General features: G+C 41.6%; 1 protein-coding gene across 2 annotated transcripts in view; it reads left to right on the forward strand.

Moving 5' to 3' along the window:
- Nucleotides 1–21296, forward strand: part of MYPN (myopalladin) — a 108356-nt gene that overhangs the window by 41045 nt on the left and 46015 nt on the right. For both annotated transcript variants that reach the window (XM_064374176.1, XM_064374177.1), the window contains 7 exons: nucleotides 1871–1942; nucleotides 8827–8968; nucleotides 12673–12696; nucleotides 16403–16519; nucleotides 16994–17366; nucleotides 19620–20210; nucleotides 20857–20995. In XM_064374176.1, the coding sequence (XP_064230246.1) occupies nucleotides 1871–1942; nucleotides 8827–8968; nucleotides 12673–12696; nucleotides 16403–16519; nucleotides 16994–17366; nucleotides 19620–20210; nucleotides 20857–20995 (1458 nt within the window). The remainder of the gene's footprint in view (nucleotides 1–1870; nucleotides 1943–8826; nucleotides 8969–12672; nucleotides 12697–16402; nucleotides 16520–16993; nucleotides 17367–19619; nucleotides 20211–20856; nucleotides 20996–21296) is intronic.

The following is a 21296-nucleotide window of genomic DNA, read 5'->3' on the forward strand; positions in this document are numbered from 1 at the left end:
TGTTGCTTTGGGAACATATTCTTCGGCTTCATAAGCAAATTTCTGAGGAAAAGAAATGCTTTACAAATTAGTCCCTGGCTTTCCAGCTTTATAAAGGATGCTGATTACATATTCATCGAGCTACCAGCTCTCAGACTGGCCTAGAACAAACTCTCTATATCATAAAACCTGATTAGTCTCATGGAGCTGCAGAGAATTCCACTTTCTAAGATGAAGCTAGAGTGTAGTTATTTATTAGGAAAAGCAAAGGCTCTCATCCTTCAAGTTAATAATAATGATACATGCTTATTGTAAAAACACTTTAAAAGTACAGAAATATGTCAGGCGTGGTGGATCACACCTGTGATCTCAGCACTTAGGGAGGCCAAGGTGGGAGGATTGCTTGACTCTGGGAGTTTGAGACCAGTCTGGGCAACATAACGAGACCCCATCTCTACAAAAAAGAAAAAAAAATTAACCAGGCATGGTGGCATGCACCTATGGCCTCAGCTACTCGGGAGGCTGAGATGGGAGGATCACTTGAGCCTGAGAGGTTGAGGCCACAGTGACTTGTGATAGCGTAACTGCACTCCAGCCTGGGCAACAGAGTAAGACCCTGTCCTCCCATCCTCCCCTCAGCAAAATGTGTTAAGTAAAAAGTTTAGTCAAGGTTCTACTCCAGTGCCTTCACTCCTCAGAGGTACTTCATGTTAGTAGTTTCTAGTGGGTAGATCCAGGCATTTTCTACACATATATAAGAATACATATGACCGGGCGCAGTGGCTCACGCCTGTAATCCTAGCACTTTGGGAGGCTGAGGTGGGTGGATCACCTGAGGTCAGGAATTCGAGACCAGCCTGGCCATCATGGTGAAACCCCATCTTAAAAATAAAAATTGAAAATTAAAAAAATTTTTAAAAAGAATACATATATGTGGCTGAATGTGGTGGCTCATCCCTGTAATGCCAGCACTTTGGGAGGCCGAAGCAGGCAGATCACCTGTAGTCTGAAGTTTGAGACCAGCCTGACCAACATGGAGAAACCCCGTCTCTAATAAAAATACTAAATTAGCTGGGCATGGTGGCGCATGCCTGTAATCCCAACCACTTGGGAGGCTGAGGCAGCGAATCACCGGAACCTGGGAGGCAGGTCGTGGTGAGTGAGATGCACCATGGCACTCCAGCCTGGGCAACAAGAGTGAAACTCTGTCTCAAAAAAAAAGAATACATATATGTATACATAGACTAAAACATATGAAGTCATACTATCTAAATATACTTATAAGATGTTATTGATTTTTTTTTACATATATATATATTTTTTTTTTTGAAAAAAGTGTTTGTAGAGATGAGGTCTCACTGTTTTGCCCAGGCTGGTCTTGAACTCCTGGCCTTAAGCAATCCTCCCACCTCAGCCTCCCAAAGTGCTAGAATTACATCTGTGAGCCACCACACCCAGCCTGACATATTTCTTTATTGATGATCAATATATTTAAATATATTTATCTACAACCTCCTTTTAAAAATTATCCAACCCATTTAGTAGTAAACAGGGGTCAAGTTTTAGTTCTAATCCACTGGTTTTCAAACTGTGATCTGTATAACCCCAGGGGTTCTATGGAGCCTCTTCGGGGGTTTAGGGTTAATGACACAGATCTATATGTGACAGGGTGGCATAGGGATAGGCAGCACATATTTTATGACCACCATGACCTAGAGAGAAATAGAGTCAATTCAGTCTAAAATTTGAAGTCTGTGATTCATAAACTTAGAAAACATCAGTTTTTTGGTTTGGGATGAATTTCATATACCAAATTCTCTAGTTTGTTATATCTCACTGTCCATCTAATAATCTTAGTAAAAATGAATCTATTGTTGATTCCTTCTACCAGTGCCAGAGCCCTACCAATTACTTGCAAGGATTGGATGGAAAACCTATCATTGCAGCTCCTGTGTTTACAAAGGTAATAAAAATATTACTTCTTCCTGTCATGGCTTTACAGATACCACAGCATCCAAAGTTAAAGGATCCAAGATTTATTCATTTTTATCTCAGGATTTAGTCTTATATATGTACAGTATAGGATTTGGGGTTGTTTTGGTAGTTACTACAGTATCACAAGTCCCAGATTTCCAATAACAGTTTTAGTAATGAGAGAAATGTCTTTCCCTCTTACCGCACTGATCTCTGTGGCCATCCTACAACTGTTAAACATACAATCTGCCCTATGTGGCAAGTGATAAATTTCTAGCCATATATTATTCCAAAGATTTCTCTGAAATTTCAGAAAAATTCAGTTGCAGTTACCTGGCTTAGATGCTCAAGAAGATAGAGTTAAATGCTCTGAGAAGGTTTAACAGAAAGCCTCCCTCCCTCTAGGATAAAGAGCTTTCTTAGGCCAGGCGTGCAGGCTCACACCTGTAATCTCAGCACTTTGGGAGGCAAGGGTGGCTGGATCACTTGAGGTCAGGAGTTCAAGACCAGCCTGACCAACATGGAGAAACCCCCCTCTCTACTAAAAATACAAAATTAGCTGGGTGTGGTGGTGCATACCTGTAATCCCAGCTACTCCCGAGGCTGAGGCAGGAGAATTGCTTGAACTCAGGAGATGGAAGTTGCAGTGAGCCCAGATCATGCCATTGTATTCCAGCCTGGGCAACAATAGTGAAACTCCATCTCCAAAACAAAAAAAAAGCTTTCTTTTTCTATTCCATAGTATCAACTATTGGGATGGCATCAAATTCTAAATCTCATAGTCTTTGTACTTAGAACTAGAAAATTTAGCAAAGCACATTCATTTACAGATGAAAAACCAAGGGAGGGCCAGAGAGATGAAGGCACGTAGCCAATATCGCAGATCTAGTTAGTGGCAGAATCAGGACTACAAACAAGTTCCCCAATGCTTAGAATACAGACTGTGTACACATGCTGCCCAAGCCAGTAAGTGTGGATGTGAAAAAATTGAGTCACATTGGGTTTTATGGTATTATGAAGACCAAATAGGCAGAATCTATGCCTGGATTTACAGTTTACTGTTTGTTTGAACACAAAACTCGGGCCCAGATAAATTTTATCCTCTCTGAAATATGCTTTGTTTTAGAGCAATGGTTCTCAATTATGGTTAATTTTGCCCTCCAGAGTCATTGGCAATGTCTGGAGACACTTGTTGTCACAACTAGGGGGTTGTGTTCCTGGCATCCAGGGATGGTGTTAAATACCCTGCAATGCATAGGATGGCAGCCCTCCACAACAAAAATAGTGTAGCTCAAAATATCAACAGTGTTGAAGCTGAGAAATCCTAGTTCGAGCAAATGGGCTTTTTTTCCAGTGAGTACTGATCCTTAAAGGAAGAGCTAAATCCACAACTTCTACAGAAGCATCCATTTCATGGGAGTTCTGCTATATCAGATCGTTCAACACGGTTTTGCAAAATCCAGAGTGGAGTCTAGAGCAAAGAAGCTATGTTTACCAATATCCATATTAGTTAGGCAAACATTCTGTTTTTTTGTTTTTTTTTTTCAAGATGGAGTTTTGCTCTTGTTGACCAGGCTAGAAAATGCAGTGGTGCAGTCCTGGCTCACCGCAACCTCTGCCTCTCGGGTTCAAGCGATTCTCCTGCCTCAGCCTCCTGAGTAGCTGGGATTACAAGCATGTGCTACCACACTTGGCTAATTTTTGTATTTTTAATAGAGATGGGGTTTCTCTATATTGGTCAGGCTGGTCTCGAATTCCCGACCTCAGGTGATCCGCCTGCCTTGGCCTCCCAAAGTGTTGTGATTACAGGCATGAGCCACCACGCTCAGCTACATTTAATTTTCATGAGCTAATTAAAGCCTCAGATTGAGCTGCCTTTGTGTGGTGACTCTGATTAGCTCCTTCTATTAATAATTAGATGTTCTGATTGGCAGATACATATACTTTTGATAAATAAAAATAGTAAAATGAATTAATCATTTGTTAGATAAAATCTCTAAAAGCAGCAGTAGCTTCATAGTGGAAAAATGGTCCTTAGTACACAGACCCAAACCCTGACGAGGCTTTGTCAGCCTCGTCAGGATATGTGCTTTCGCCTCCATAAATGGGATAAGGATTGTTCAGGCATCGGGCGCTAGGATAGGCAGTGGCTCAGATTCCAGAAAGACTTATCAGCAGTGGTGTGCTTGCGTTAGTTTCCGTCAGTGAGGGCAGGATTGAGGTCATAGTCACTGCCAGTGTCATTAGCAAATTTCTGAGTCAGAGCCACCAGTGATGGACGGTATCATGTGGCCATGAGCCATGATAGCAGATTATTTGCATATGTTTGTTTGGCTTACTCCTGCTCTATTTACTTGTTTAGGGACTTCTGGCTTTCCAGTCCCTATGACTCACTTTCTATACTGCCCAGCAAAGCATTTCTTTGCCAATCGTGGCAAGAAGCCAGTTTTTTTTTTTTCTTCTTTTTTAAAGCAACACTTAGAGAGCAGAGTTTTATTCAACTCCCTCCTCCCGCTCGGTGACAGCGAAGTACTTATCTTCTTTCAAAGAAGGTTAAAATGAAAAGGAGAGTTGCCCAGCAAAACTAGTAGAATTTGAGAGAGGACTATGGGATTCCAAAACCAGTTCACCACTCTACTCCTAGGTGATACGTATGTTTTTAAATGCTCCTTAACTGCAGATAGCGATAGACTGTCCTCCATCCTCTACGCAGTATCAAAAATACTTTCGCTCTGTTTATGTGGGGAAAATGGCACTCACACTTCTTGAGTGTGAAGGGAGGTCGATGATCAAATTAGAATCTTACTCCTATCCCTGCTCCCACCCCAACAGCAGCTGCTCTGGCAGGCCTTCAAGGCTGCAGCAGCCCTGGCCCCAGCTGCTTCAGCAGTAATTTGAAGAGTGCAAGGGGGCAGGGGAAGTGAGAATTTGAAGAAGAGTACTTCATTATATAACAGCAAAGGCAGGAAACCCTGAAATAACTGGGCCCATAGCCGGATCCAGATTTCTGGAGTTCATGGGCCCCTCTCCCCGGTCAATCAATTCCGGAAACTTTTCTGACTTAATGTTTCATAGAGAACCTGTGACAGTCAAGGGGCAAAAGAGCTTTCAATCAAACAGTTCTTTATCTGTAAAAACACTTTGATCCAACTCCAGCCTAAAGCACTGTGCTGCACTTGAGGCACCTCCCAAGGTGCAAAATTATCAGCTGGTTAAAAACAAATAAAACGGCAAATTGAACCTTGTAGCTGACATCTTTTAACCAATAAGGCAGATGCTCTTTCTCAAGAATGTCCCAGCATTATGTTTGTGGTTATAGATCTACCTAGCAGAAACTATACCCTTTCAATTCACATTCATGGCAGCGGGCATGGTGCTCAGCACAAAGCAGGCGCACATTCATTCTGTGGCAAATAACTTTCATTTCAGTCCAGGCGTGGTAGCTTACGCCTGTAATCCCAGCACTTTGGGAGGCTGAGGCAGGAAGATCACTTGAGGCCAAGAGTTCAAGACCAGCCTGGCCAAGATGGTGAAATCCCATCTCTAATTAAAAATACAAAAACTAGCTGGGTGTACTGGCACATGCCTATGGTCCCAGCTACTTGAGAGGAGGTCCCAACTACTTGAGGCAGGAGAATCACTTGAACCCAGGAGATGGTTGCAGTGACCCGAGATCACACCACTGCACTCCAGCCTGGGTGACAAAGCAAGACTCTATCTCAAAACAAAACAAAACAAAAAATCCTTCCATTTCAGTTAAGAAGAAATTGTTATTTTTATTTTTTGTGACTTCAGAGTGTCTTTAGGAGGAATAGAGAAAAAAAAAAAGTCAAATGGCCATGGAAGCATGTCTTGCTTCCCAAGTCTCTATGTTGTCAAGTCACCCTACAAAGAATGTCCTCCCAGGTGACCAGGTTAGTGGTGACACACAAAACAGATTTGTACTTTGAATACTGCATACCTGAGGAGGTTGTAGATCTTTGGTTGTAGTGACTTTAGTCTAGATTCATAATTCCTAGAAAAGATTAACTTAATATTTGCTAGTTGCACACTGGTCTGTCTCATTTGTTGTCAGTGAAGCTGAAATGAATATGATCAAGTCTGTATACCCCATGCCATTAGTAACAAACAACCTAAGACCTACTGCTGTAATGAAAGTGACATCAGCTACACTATGTTCTAATAGTGTAATCGGTTTGGACCCTGATCTGTGGCAGTATGAGCCAGCTCTTTCTCGTGAAACTTTGTAGAAAAGCAGCTTTCGGCAATGACAACCATTATCATCCTTATATCTATGACTCTTAACGGTTTTTCTAAGTGGTTTGTGAGATGATGCTTGGCATCTCTTTTACTGAGTATTGACGATGTGTCACACTGGAATGAGCTTCCATCACAGACATTAGGAGGCCCATTCCGTACACTGTAGTATCTCACATAACTAGGCTGGGCTCTTGAATAGAACACAAGTCTTGGTGTTCAATGTCAAATGAATAACAACCAGCTGATGGTCTAAATTGTGAGCAAGACATTTTCTCATTCTGTGAATGTGCTGTTTTATTTACTCAACCCCTTTTGCCCCATCACCATTTTTGGTATATCGTTTGGTTTTCTAATTTGTTTGCCTCAAAAAGGAATGAAAACTTCTTTATGTATAAGCTCCAGGAAGGTGTCTAAGTGCCGTTAAAATTTTCAGCCGGCCCCAAAGCTGCCGTTCGCGCATACAATTTGCTCAGAGGTCAGGGTGGAGGACATACAAATTTTCCCGGAGCACCCAGAATTCACTGATGCTTCCTGCTTTCTGTTCTTGTCAGTAGGTGTTGTTTTGGGAAGACAAGGAATAACTAGATTTTCGGTCATATAGCTCTTTATTAATTCAGAAACCACTCGGCGCTAATCCCATCCTACATTACTTCAGCAAACAAATTTGGGGCCTCAGAAAGAACAAAACACTAGCATTGAACTACAGCGCCCCCTGGCCGTCACAATATCAATGTATAATACACTTGTGAAAGTCTCAAAGCTGATGCCATGTGGTTTTCCCCACCCCTATATTCTCTCTTTAGACAGATGCTGTAAGTGTGACGGGACCAAGCACAGAATATCATAAGTTGTTCAGACAAGAACTGTAAAAAATAATGAAATATTTGTAACAGTGAATGACAAAAGAAAAAAAAAGATTGGCTTTCCCCTTCTCCGAAGCAAGAGCTAGTATTTCCTAAATGCAGATCCCAAAATTGTAATAATAGAAAGCCTTGCAGCATCTGTTGCTTACAGAGCTTGTGGAGGAAGTTTAATTATAACATTTTTATGTTTACAGTCTTTGGACTAAATGAAAAACAAAAATATACCAATACATGTGCCAAAGAAGCATTTCGTAATGACATGAAGTTCCAACTACAGAAAAGAATGTGTGGTTTTCAGCTCACAAATCATGGTGAATAAGAAACTAGTTGTGAAAAAAAGTGCATTTTATTCTGTTGTAGAGTCTAGTATAGAATACACTGATATCTTACAATTCGAAGTGTTCTTCGTAAACCTTTTATTGTGCGAGTGTGGAAAAGCATTTAATGATTCCTTTGCAAATTTACAGCGTATTTTACAATGACATATGACTCTATGTGTGACTAGGATTTTATAAAGATTGTCATTGTTTTTATTCCTCCAAGGATTAGTAAGGCTATCCTGTAAAGACCACATAAGGAAAACAAAACAGCAAAACAAAAATCAATTTCCAGGACTGCAGAATGTAAGCAAGTCAAAGCTAGGAAGACAGAACCCATTACTTGGGCCATAGAACCCTTCCACATTATGAGCAGGCATATTCTTTTGCGAACTAATACATTACTCCTATGTTGAATACATCTAGTAGATACTCACTGCAGATTTAAAAACTATTATTATTTCTGGAAATCAAACACCACTTGGGCATTTAAGAACAGAGGTACTGAGCCCAGGCGTGGTGGCTCAAGCCTGTAATCCCAGCACTTTGGGAGGCCAAGGGAGGTGGATTGCTTGAGCCCAGAAGATCGACACCAGACTGGGCAACATGGGAAAACCCCATCTCTACAAAAAAAAAAAAAAAAAATACAAAAATTAGCTGGATGTGGTGGCCTGCGCCTTTAGTCTCAGCTATTCAGGAGGCTGAGGTGAGAGGATTGCTTGAGGCTGGGAGGTTGAAGCTGCAGTGAGCCATGATCACAACACTGCACACCAGCCTGGGAAAGAGAATGAGAGCCTGTCTCAAAAAAATACCCAAAAAACCCAAAAACAACCCCCCCACACAAAATAAAAACCAAAACAACAACAAAAATCCCACCCCAAAGATACTGTACTAAAAAGTAGCTGCATTACTCAAACTGTTTTGCATAATATTTAATAAATTCCCTTAGCATTGGTAGAGAGAGAAAGGAAAGCAATAGTGAGGAAAAAGCTTTATATGGGCTCAGATGATTCTGTCTTAAAAACTACTTTCCAGATGTGAGGGCAATCTGGCCGCGACATCTGTCACCCCATTGATTGCCAGAACTGATTCGGCTGATCGGGCTGGCTAGGCGGGTGTCCTCTCCCTCCCTCACATGTGCGTCCCTCCCAAAGCTGTGCGCCCAGTGGAAGAGGACGGCTGTCCTCAATAAAGGAGAACCGGTCTCCAGGCAAGGGTATAGGAGTAGATGCGCTCCCCCGCTAGGACCTCCAAACAAGCTCTCAAGACGACTTTTGAATGCATAGCTACAGAACTGAAGCTGCTAGAGATGTAGATGCTTTGGAGAAAAATCCGAATGTGGAGATGGCATCTTTTTCTAACATTAAACACTGGGATTAGATTACAAAAATGTGTACTTTTTGGTTCTAACTATATTCTTCTTATTATTATAGATGCTACAAAATTTGTCAGCTTCTGAGGGTCAGCTGGTTGTGTTCGAATGCAGAGTAAAAGGAGCTCCATCTCCTAAGGTTGAGTGGTATAGAGAAGGGACTTTAATAGAAGATTCTCCAGATTTTAGGATTTTACAGAAAAGTAAGTTAATGCTTTAAATTATTTTCTGTTTTTTTATGAACTTATTGTACACACTTATTTTTATAACTTTTAATGGCTAATAAAAATATAGTCATAAAGAATAAATTTAAAAACATCTGTACTCATACTCCTGTTAATATTTCAGTGTATGTTTTCCAAGAATTTTTCCATGCATAGTTTTTAAAGAAAAGCATTGTATACTTTTTTGTAAATTGATTGTTTACTCAACATTTAATGAACATCTTTCCATGTCAATAAATACAGTGCCTCCTTACTTTTTTATTTTTATTATTTTATTTTATTTTTTATTTTTTGAGATGGTGTCTGACTCTGTCACCCAGGCTGGAGTGCAATGGCGCAATCTTGGCTCACTGCAACTTCCGCCTCCCACGTTCAAGCCATTCTCCTGCCTCAGCCTCCTGAGTAGCTGGGATTACAGGCACACACCACCATGCCTGGCTAATTTTTGTATTTTTAGTAGAGACGGGATTTCACCATGTTGGTCAGGCTGGTCTCGAACTCCTGACCTGGTGATCTGCCCGCCTCAGCTTCCCAAAGTGCTGGGATTACAGGTGTGAGCCACCGCGCAGTGCCACTTTTTAAATTTTTTTGAGACAGAATCTCACTCTGTCACCCAGGGTGGAGTGCAGTTGTGCGATCTCAGCTCACTGCAATCTCCACCTCCTGGGTTCAAGCGATTCTCTGATTCTCCTGCCTCAGCCTCCCCAGTAGCTGAGATTACAGGCATGTGCCACCACACCTAGCTAATTTTTGTATTTTTAGTAGAGATGGGGTTTCACCAGGTTGGCCAGGTAGGTCTCCAACTCCTGACCTCAAGTGAATTGCCCACTTCAGCCTCTTAGAGTGCTGGGATTACAGGCGCGAGCCACCATGGCCAGCCTTACTTTTAAAAATAAATTAATAATATCAGTTTTATATTCAGTTAGCCTCCTGTTGAACATTTAGATTGTTGACAGATTTTTTTTACTATTATAAACTATGCTTCAATGCATGTTAATAGAGAAAATTTTTGTGACTATCTACAGTTATTGTCTTGGAATAAATTTCTAGTATGAGAATTGCTGTTATAAGTTTACCTTTTTTTAGGCTTTTAAAATATGCTGCCAAAATGTCACCCCTAAGTGTTGAGCTAAATTTAGGATGATCACACAATTAATCAGCCAAACTGAGACCCTTTGGGGGAGTGAAAGAGGGTGCTATTAATAGTTATGCCGGGATCTCAGGCATAAACTAGGTCTGTCCCAGCTGAACCGGGACACAAGTCGGCCTAGCTATATCCTACTGCAACCAACAATACGTGGGAATGCCTTTCGTCTCACACCTTCACCAACAATGAGTGTTAACCATTTTATTAAAAATCTCCACTAACTTTATAGGCCAAAAATGGGAACACTTGTTTTAATCTGCACTTCACTAATTAAATCTGGGATGAAACTTTTCTTTTTCGTATTTACTTACGTCTTTGTATTTATTTATTTCGCTTTGGGTTCTTGTTCCTTTTTATTATAAGAATTATTTAGATATTTACATGGTTAATTCTTCTTTTCTTATTGCACAATGCTTTCACTTTGTCATCCAGTGCTTTCTCCTTGACCCATTTCAGCCATAAATTACATTGCAACATACTTGCTTTTTAAAAATATGTTTTATTAACTATGTAGAACAATCTATTATAGAAAAACTTGGGAAGGAAATTTGCTAAAATGTTGGCAGTCTTTCTTTGGGCAGTGAATCTAGGGCCAATTGTTTTACTTCCTTATGTATTTCTGTATTTTTTCAGTTTTTCTATAATGAACATGTATAACTTTTGTTTATTCATTTTTTGTTTTTTACATTGACTAATAAAAATTTTATAATTTACCATGTGCAACATGGTGTTTTGAAATATATATACATTGTGGACTGCCTAAATTGAGCTAGTGAACATATGTATTACCTCACACACATCATTTTTTGTGATGAGCTATTTGCTTTTTTCTTAATCTTTTTCTGCCTATCACAAAATAGTAGTCCTTAGATTAGTGTGACATATGAATCAGAGCTACTGTCAGGTTTTATCGGCAGTAGTAGCAACAAAAATATATTCTGAATGCCGTTTAAACTAAAAGATGCCGGGCACAGTGGCTCATGCCTGTAGTCCCAGGATTTTGGGAAGCCAAGGCAGGCAGATCACTTGAGGTCAGGCGTTTGAGACCAGCCTGGACAGTATGGTAAAACCCTGTCTCTACCCCACCCCCCCCCCGCAAAAAAAAATACAAAATCTTAGTCAGGTTTGCTGGCATGCACTTGTAGTCCCAGCTATTCCGGAGGTTGAGGCAGGAGAATCACTTGAACCCGGGAGGCAGGGTTGCAGTGAGCTGAGATTGTGCCACTCCATTCCAGCTTGAGCAACAGAGTGAGACCCTGCCTCAAAAAAAAAAAAAAAAAAAAAAAAAAAAAAAAAAAAAAAACACTTCAATAGGTCTACAGTGTAGAAGATTAAAAGTAAGCTCGACAACTACTTTTTGAGTGTTGGCAGTTCAATATCAATCAAACACCTCTATTCAGTACCACTGTGGGCACTTTCATGAAACCCAAAGAATTTTAAGAAAAGAACCTACTCTTGACTGGGCATGGTGGCTCACGCCTGTAATCCCAGCACTTTGGGAGGCTGAGGAGGGTGGATCACTGGAGGCCAGAAGTTCAAGACCAGCCTGGCCAACATGGTAAAACCCCAACTCTACTAAAAATACAAAAATTAGCCGGGAATGGTGACAGGTGTCTGTAGTCCCAGCTACTCAGGAGCGTGAGACAGGAGAATCACTTGAATACGGGAGGTGGAGGTTACAGCGAGCCAAGATCTTGCCACTGCACTCCAGCCTGGGCAACAGAGTGAGACTCATCTCCAAAAAAAAAAAAAAGAACCTACTCTTGAAAAAACTGTGATCTATCCTGAGGCTCTTGATCTTAGAAACCTCTGAGCAGGAGGTATAGTGAACATTTTATTAGGATATCAGAGCCCAAAGCCAAGAATAATTTCTCAATCTTCATAAACTTTTTTCAGGTAAGGCTGAATGAATGTCAATAAAAGCACGTCATTTCTGAAATACAGCCAACTCAGAAACTTCCTCGCCTAAGGTTTATGTACCCCAAGTGAAACCCAGATTTATTTCAAGAAGAAGCAACATCATTTTATTGTTGCTCTTGGGCCAGGTGCAGTGGCTCACACCTGTAATCCCAGCACTTTGGGAGGCCAAGGTGGGTAGATCACCTGAGGTCAGGAGTTCGAGACCAGCCTGGCTGACATGATGAAACCCCATCTCTACTAAAAATACAAAAATTAGCTGGGCATGGTGGTGCATGCCTATAATTCCAGCTACTTGGGAGGCTGAGGCAAGAGAATCACTTGAACCCTGGAGACAGAGGTTGCAGTGAACCAAGGTCGTGCCATTGCACTCCAACCTGGGCAATAAGAGTGAAACTCAGTCTCAAAAAAAAAAAAAAAAATTGTTACTCTTTTACTGTTTTTCTGTAATACCCATCCTGTCCCTGCTGAGGTCATCTTACTTAATATTGTCACATAACCTGTTGTATCACTCCTGAGTGTGCAAGAGACTGTGAAATTCTGTAGGAAGCTTCTGATGAACATGTAGCTTCTCAGTAAAATAAATGTTCAGAATCTTTTAATTTTTTTTTTCTTTCAGAACCTCGATCCATGGCAGAGCCAGGTAAAGAGAATTTCAACTTTAATTTATTGGTATATGATGAGTGATTTTATATACATAAGAATACATAATGAAGTGACACTGAGATTAATAAACAGTGAAAAATAAAGTTTTAGGGAAAAAGATCCAAATGGGTCAGGCACAGTGGCCCATGCCTGTAATTTCAGCACTTTGGGGTCCAAGGCAGCAGATCACTTGAGGTCAGAAGTTCAAGACCAGCCTGACCAACATGGCAAAACAAAACCCTGTCTCTACTAAAAATGCAAAAATTATCCAGGCATGGTGGTGCATGTGTGCAATCCCAGCTACTCGGGAGGCTGAGGCAGGAGAATCGATTGAGCCTGGGAAGTGGAGGTTGCAGTGAGCTGAGATCGTAACACTGCAATCCAGCCTTGCTCGGGGCAACAGAGCAAGACTCCGTCTCAAAAAACAAAACAAAAACATCCAAATGAACTATAGCTATTATTGTAGGAGGAGAGAAGGGGAGCATGGGCAAATCTGGAATATATAATTAATACCTCATATGAATGCCGCTGGTTCTTGGGTTATTGAGAAATGTTTCTTAGGAATATTTTTCTTCTCAAAACTGGACAAAGCAATTTCTATAATGCTAGATCGATTTCAGTTCCATAGCCTAGGTATCTCAAAACTTAGGCATCATGAGATTTTGAAGTTTGCAGAAATTCAATAAAATATCTGTGATATTAGATTTGGTTGGGAGAATACTAAGATGAGATACAAACGACTGTAGGTGAAGTTGGAAAATACAAGTGACTCACAAAACAGGGCATAAACATCTGAATGCCCTCTCTGTGACCACCCGAAAAAGTCAGATTGTATTTGTAACCCTGTGTGAGAAAGTTGGTTTGTGATCTCATTATTATAATTCTCTCTTCAGGCCAGGCATGGTGGCTCACACCTGTAATCCCAGCACTTTAGGAGGCTGAGGCAGGTGGATCACCTGAGGTTGAGAGTTTGAGACCAGCCTGGCCAACATAGTGAAACTCCATCTCTACCAAATTTACAAAAATTAGCCAGGCTAGGATTTTTAAGGGTTTTGGAGTGGGTTACAGAGCAGAGATCACTGGTTGGTTGAAAAGTGCAGGACGAAGTCATGAGACAGGGAGATTAAGAAGCTGTGTTCTCATGCTGATCTCGTTCCTCTTTGGGGATCTTCAAACTAGTTGCTGGAATTCATGGTCTGAAAAAACGTTTTTAAGAAATCCTTAAACAAAAGCCTTACGAGGCTGAGTACAGTGGCTCACACCTGTGTGGGAGGATCGCTTGAGCACAGGAGTTCAAGACCAGGCTGAGCAATACAGTGAGACCCCCATCTCTACAAACACTTAAAAATTAGCCAGGCATGGTGGCACATGTCTGTAGACCCAGCTCCTCGGGAGGCTGTGGTGGGAGGATCACTCAAGCCTGGGAGGTGGAGGTTGCAGTGAGCCAAGATTATGCCTCTACACTCCAGCCTGGGCAACAGAGCAAGATCCTGTCTCAAAAAAAATAGAAGCCTTGTGATTCTAATGTTAGAAATCATTAGGATTTTCATCTATAGGAACAATGGGGATGGAAATCAATTCTTAAACAGTCTTATAATCCTAATGTCAGAAATCCTATCTACAGGAACAAGGGCATGCAAGGCTCTAGTGCTATGTGACTTTTAGTGACAAGGAAATGGGTCAAAGTGCAGCCTGATTAATACTTAACTTTATTTCTGTCCAGAACTTAGCATGCAATTCTTGTCATCTCTGTGGGGATGGTTTCGATATTACATTGACTGGAATTGTGTGTCTCAACTACGACTTAACAAGAACAGAGTTAGCTTGACTGGCTTAGACCTCATGATTTACCACCTGAGGCTGAGAGGGGCCAGCTTTCTTTGAAGCATACGACCACTCCAAGTAGAGTAGATAAAGCCAGGGTTCTATCGACAAGGAGGTAGAAGGATGAAGAGTTATTGAGTAGGCACTTGCCTTAGTCCATTATGTGCTGCTATAACAGAATAACTGAAACCGGGTAATTTTTAATAAGGAACAAGGACTTATTTCTTACAGTTCTGGAGGCTGAAAAGCCTAAGATCAAGGGGTCTGCATCTGGTGAGGGCCTTCATGCTGTGTCATTCCACGGCAGACGGCAGAAGGGCAAGAGAGCAAGTGCTCAAGAGAAGGGAGGGCGAGAGGGGGCCACACTTACTGTCATGACAAACCCACTCCCACAATAACAACATTTATCCATTTATTAGGGCAGAGGCATCATGATCTAAACACCTCCCTTTAGCCTCCACATCCCAACACTAAAGCATTGGGGATTCTTTCCAGCATATGAACTTTGGGGGACACGTTCAAACAGCAATACTCAATACTGCCTGCCATGGCCCCCTGGCCAGTTTTCCTAGAAATGGTCTAATTAATTCAATTCAATTATCATGAAGCACTGAGATGCCTATCAAGTTTCTCCTAATGCAACTATTTTTTAATAATTTTGTTTTTAATGTCAGGTCTATGGAATGATAACTGCATAACAAAGCACTTCTGTGCTTCTCTTATAAAGCCTTTTTTGTGTCTAACAGTCTTTACAGTCTGTAATTTCATCCTTATATCTCCCATTTCTGCTTCAACTTAAGACTTATACCACTGTCTTATACTTCCTCTTTATTAGCTGTCAAGGAGTATCTAACTTTAATAACTTTGGACTGTAATCATGTGGTTCTACCTGGGAATCACCTCTGTAGTTATTCACAGAGGATCATTGTTCACAGTGTATCAGAGTAATCCATAAGAATTACCACAGTAATACAAAAGTAGAAATGCATTTCACTCTTTCTTTCATTCAGAATTTCAAGTTACTCTATCAGCTCATTACTACCAGTAAAGCAAAATATTTATTTGCTGTACAATTTTAAATTGTGATCTTTGTTTAAAATAACCTGACTGTAGGCCGGGTGCAGTGGCTCATGCCTGTAATTCCTGCACTTTGGGAGGCTAAGGCAGGCAGATCATGAGGTCAGGCGTTCGAGATCAGCCTGACCAACATAGTGAAACCCCGTTTCTACTAAAAATACAAAAGTCGGCTAGGCATGGTGGCACATGCCTATAGTCCCAGCTACTCAGGAGACTGAGGCAGGAGATCACTTGAACCCAGGAGGCAGAGGTTGCAGTGAGCCAAGATCATGCCACTGCACTCCAGCCCAGGCAACAAGAGCAAAACTTTGTCTCAAAAAACAAAACAAAACAAAACAAAAGTCTCACTCCAGAAGTTCCCCAGGGAAATAGTGAGAGACCTAGGTTTAGAAAATGTTTTATTAGTCCTTTTATTTCACAGAACCTTCCATTTCCTTTGACTTCTAATTTGTTTTAGTGATTTTTAAAAAGTTTGTTGTTATTCATTTCTATTTTTGCCATCTGTACTGTTCACATAAAAATGCAAGATTATCTGAAAATCCATAATATGTAACTATTTTTATAAAATCCCCTTGTCAGTATTTGGCTTATCTGCATGGAGTTGTTGTTTCTAAATTATTTGACTCATTTTGCCTACTAATCAGTCAATTCAATCAAATCACTGTTTTAACCAATTGTTTTTAAAGAATTAATATAGGCAGCTTCTTTTATTGACTTTGTAGAATCATTATCTGATATCAGTAAATTCTATAATTCTACTCTCATAACTAAGTCAGTAACCATACTCTTTCACTGGCATATAGAGGAGATTTGCACCTTGGTCATTGCTGAGGTGTTTGCAGAAGACTCTGGGTGCTTCACATGTACTGCAAGCAACAAATACGGCACAGTGTCAAGCATTGCACAGCTGCACGTGAGAGGTAAGGGCCCTTTAACGCCAGAATGGTTTGGCCTATGACTGATTGTGAATGTGCAGACTTTGTGTTACCATTCCTTACTGCTTTTAATACAAAGCTAGCTTGGCTCTCCTACACAGATTTGAATCATTGAGGAATATGTTCTTGAACAGTGTCCAATTTTCAATCTCTTATTGCACTTACAGCCACATCTCAGTTGCCCTGCTGTCATCATTATATTTCCTAAGAGAACATCTCCTCAATAAATTTCTAAATTTCTTTCCAAAAGTGTACTTAGATTTTAAACTTAGTTTTTTATTTTTAATTTAATTTTTTTCTGTATCCTAACCATTCTTTAATGCCCCAATGATGATCTGTTTTTGATAGGCATTTTCCCATTCATACATTCATCTCGTGTAAACACTTTCCCATTTGTGTACATGCCCCAATTCAGGCTTACAGTGCCTGACAGCTCAGGTCCTGTGATTGTCCTTTCAGGAAATGAAGACCTCAGCAACAACGGGTCTCTTCACTCAGCCAACTCCACCACCAACCTGGCTGCTATTGAGCCACAGCCCTCCCCACCCCACTCAGAGCCTCCATCTGTGGAACAACCCCCCAAACCCAAACTCGAGGGGGTTCTGGTGAACCACAATGAGCCCCGGTCCAGCTCCAGGATTGGGCTTCGTGTGCACTTCAACCTGCCTGAAGATGATAAAGGAAGTGAAGCATCCTCTGAGGCTGGCATGGTGACCACCAGACAGACCAGGCCCGATTCTTTCCAGGAGAGGTTCAATGAACAGGCAGCAAAAGTCCCAGAGCCTTCTTCCCCCGTCAGAGAGCCCCCTCCAGTTCTGGCCAAACCCAAACTGTAAGTAAAAAGTAGGATGAATAACCAGGAGACTCTGTGATCTTTTCTTGAGTCTGATCTCCTTAAAAATAATGGAACTCAGCCAGGCACAGTTGCTCATACCTGTAATCCTAGCACTTTGGGAGGCTGAGGCAAGAGGATCACTTGAGCCCAGGAATTCAAGACGAGCCTGGGAAAAATAGTGAGATCCCTGTCTCTAAAAGAAATATTTAAAGGTTAAAAAAATTAGCAGGCATGGTGGTGCACACCTGTAGTCCTAGCTATTCAGGAGACAGAGGCAGAAGGATCACTTGAGCCCAGGAGTTCCAGGCTACAGTGAGCTGTGATCATGCCACTGTACCCCAGCCTGGGTGACAGAGCCAAGACTCTGGGGGAAAAAAATGGAACCAAAAGGAGGAATTGCCAAATGAGAAATTATACATTAAATGTTTTGCAAAATGTACATCCTTACATCAATAGAAGTACTCTCAGCTACTTGGGAGGCTGAAGCAGAAGGATCACTTGAACTCTGGAGGTTGAGGCTACAGTGAGCCATGATTGTGCTGTTGTACTCCAACCTAGGTGACACAGTAAAATTCTGCCTAAAATAATTAAATAAATACAAATAAAATAAAGAACATAAAATTAGTGGTCCTGAAGTACTGTGATCCCACATATGGGTCTTCCCATGGTTCTTTATTCAAGGGTAGATTCTCCTAAGCAGCAAAGTTTGGCAGCCTCAGTGACTTTATGCATATATGATTTTAAGACATTTTGGTTGCACTTTCTTTGTTAAAAATAATTAACTGTTTCATGAAGAGAAATTCAGTAGACCATTGAATTCAATGGACCATTAAGGCAAATCATGTGATGTCTCTGTGACTCAGGTTATATAAATGGAGAAACTACTTCCAGTTTGATCTTCTTTCTCCTTTTAGGAACAATAAAAATCGAAGGCAAGGTTTATAATCAGGGTGAGCATATAACCATCATTCAAATTAGGACATTTCTGAGAGAGAAAGTGAGTGCTGTTAATAATGATGTCAGGGTGGGGCACAGTGGCTCATGCCTGTAATCCCACCACTTTGAGAGGCCAAGGCAGGTGGATCATTTGAAGTCAGGAGTTCAAGACCAGCCTGGCCAAAATGGTGAAACCCTGTCTCTACTAAAAATACAAACATCAGCCGGGCATGGTGGTGGGCACCTGTGGTCCCAGAGATTTGGGAGGCTGAGGCACAAGAGTCACTTGAACCCAGGAGATGGAGGTTGCAGTGAGCTGAGATCGCACCACTGCACTACAGCCTGGGCAACAGAGTGAGATTCTGTCTCTAATAATAATATAATAATAATAATAATGCCAGGAAAAGATGTTAAGCGAGGACCTTCCTGGATGTATTAGGACATATGGTCACCTTATCTATAAAGGTTTGTTGTCGGCAGAGGATGAGAAACCCCTCTAAGACACAGCCAGCTTCTTTAAGGTCTGCTCTAAAACAAGGCAGAGTGGAGAATACAGCATGTTCTTATAGAGAATTTGGCCCCCTTCAGTAACACACTGGTGTGTAGCTCAGTGCCTTCTGTTCTGAAGCTGGGAAACTTTCTGCTGGTCATCAGAACTTTGAGCACTGTCAACAAGAGAAGCGTTGTATCCATTTCTCTTTTCCAATTTATAAACTCTTAGTTGCACAGCTCCAAGGTCACAATACAAATAATGCAACATGAATGACACCCTTAGAAAGAAGGAAAGACAAACTCACCAGTGATTGATCAGCTGATTTCTTGCCACTCTGGTTGTATGTTCTTTATCAGCATCAAGTTATTTTATTTATTTGTTTATTTATTGAGACAGGTCTCACTCTGTCACCCAGGCTGGAGTGCAGTGGCATGATCAGGACTCACTGCAATCTCCGCCTCCAGGCTCACTCCTGGATCTCAAGTGATCTTCCTGGGATCATCCTGGGAGTGCTCAAGCAATCCTCCTGCCTGAGTAGCTGGGACTACAGGCAAGCACCACCATTCCTGGCTATTTTTTTTTTTTAATTTATTTTATTTTTTTGTAGAGACAGGGTTTTGCCATGTTGCCCAGGCAGATCTCAAACTCCTAGACTCAAGTGATCTGCCTGTCTCCACCTCCCAAAGTGCTGGGATTACCGGGATGAACCACCATGCCTGGCCTATCTTCAAGTTATAAACAGCCTGTCTGTACATTGTTTGAAAGGTGAGGTCAATAGTAACACATTTCCTTCTCTCTCTCCACACTTGTTTTGTATGCAGCGATTCCACTCAGTTGCAACAGCTTCATAACCAAGTCTTACTGGAACAACAACAGCTGCAAAACCCATCTCCTTCATCTCCTAAGGAGTTTCCTTTCAACATGAGTGTTTTGAACTCCACTGCTCCCCCGGCGGTGACCACACCCAGCAAGCAGGTGAAAGCCCCTTCATCACAGACGTTCAGCTTGGCCCGGCCGAAGCATTTCTTCCCCTCCACGAACACCACCGCAGCAACTGTGGCCCCTTCCAGCTCTCCGGTGTTCACTTTGAGCAGCACTCCTCAAACTATTCAGAGGACAGTGAGCAAAGAAAGCCTCTTAGTGTCTCACCCCTCCGTGCAAACCAAATCTCCAGGAGGGGTTTCCATCCAAAATGAGCCACCCCTACCAGGCCCAACGGAGCCAACACCAGCACCACTTACATTTTCCATCCCCAGCGGAAGCCAGTTTCAGCCCCGCTGTGTGTCCCCAGCTCCTGTCTCGCCTACCAGCCGGATTCAGAACCCAGTGGCTTTCCTCAGCTCTGTTCTGCCTTCTCTCCCTGCCATCCCACCCACAAATGCCATGGGGCTGCCTAGGAGTGCACCATCCATGTAAGTGTTATTGAGGTTTCTTGATGTCAGATGCTAGTTAGAGGTGATGTGTGCATTGAATAGCTGATTTTGTGGATTCCTAGATAATCTTATTCTCTTAGACACAAAATGGATGTGGAACACTTCAGGACAAAGGGTACGATTACTCTGAATAATTTTTAATAATTAAAATATCAAGCTAGGTGTGGTAGCTCATGCCTGTATTCCTAGCACTTTGGGAGGCCGAGGAGGGCGGATCACTTGCAGTCTGGAGTTCAACAGCAGCCTGGGCAATATGATGAAACCCGTGTCACTAGGAGAAATACAAAAAATTAGCTAGCCGTGGTGGTGCATGCCTATAACCTCAGTCACTCAGGAGGCTGATGCAGGAGAATCATTGAACCTGGGAGGTGGAGGTTGCAGTGAGCCGAGATTATACCACTGCACTCCAGCCTGGGTGACAGAGTGAGACTGTGTCTCAAAAACAATTTTTTTTTAATTAAAATATCCAAAAGGCCTTTACAAATACAGACTCTCTACACAGGGCTTAATTCCCTAAGGGCCTAATGACTGCTGGGATCTGGTTATCATTTCAACCACTCTGATTTCTAGGCCTTTTTACCCTGGCCAGTGCTTTTCATGTGTCGGGTGTGGACTTATTTTACAGGCCATCCCAGGGATTAGTGAAGAAAAATACAAAGTCTCCTCAACCAGTGAATGATGATTACATTCGTGAAACTAAGAACGCGGTGATTCGAGACTTGGGGAAAAAAATAAATTTCAGTGATGTCAGACCAAACCAGCAGGTAAGATTGTTGGATTCAGAAGGTGTATTGAAATTTTGTTGTAAGGAATATATTTTGCTTGATTGAGTCCTTGGATACTCAGGTAACCTCAGTGAGACATGCTGCAGCTCAGATGGTAGAGCACAGATGGTAGGTCATGTGAGAAACCTCCTGTGTGGATCTGCGGTTCTTAATTCTCCCAGTAGTTAACTCAGTTTACTTATTTACATGTATCTACCTAGTATAGGATATATTATAGAAGAGAGTAGACAATCTGTTCTGCATTCCAGCAATCCTCAGCTCAGTTTACAATCTAAACTTT

Source organism: Aotus nancymaae, unplaced genomic scaffold (assembly GCF_030222135.1).
Source record: "Aotus nancymaae isolate 86718 unplaced genomic scaffold, 86718_ANA_hifiasm-v0.15.2.pri h1tg000010l, whole genome shotgun sequence".
NCBI classification, from domain to species: Eukaryota; Metazoa; Chordata; class Mammalia; order Primates; family Aotidae; genus Aotus; species Aotus nancymaae.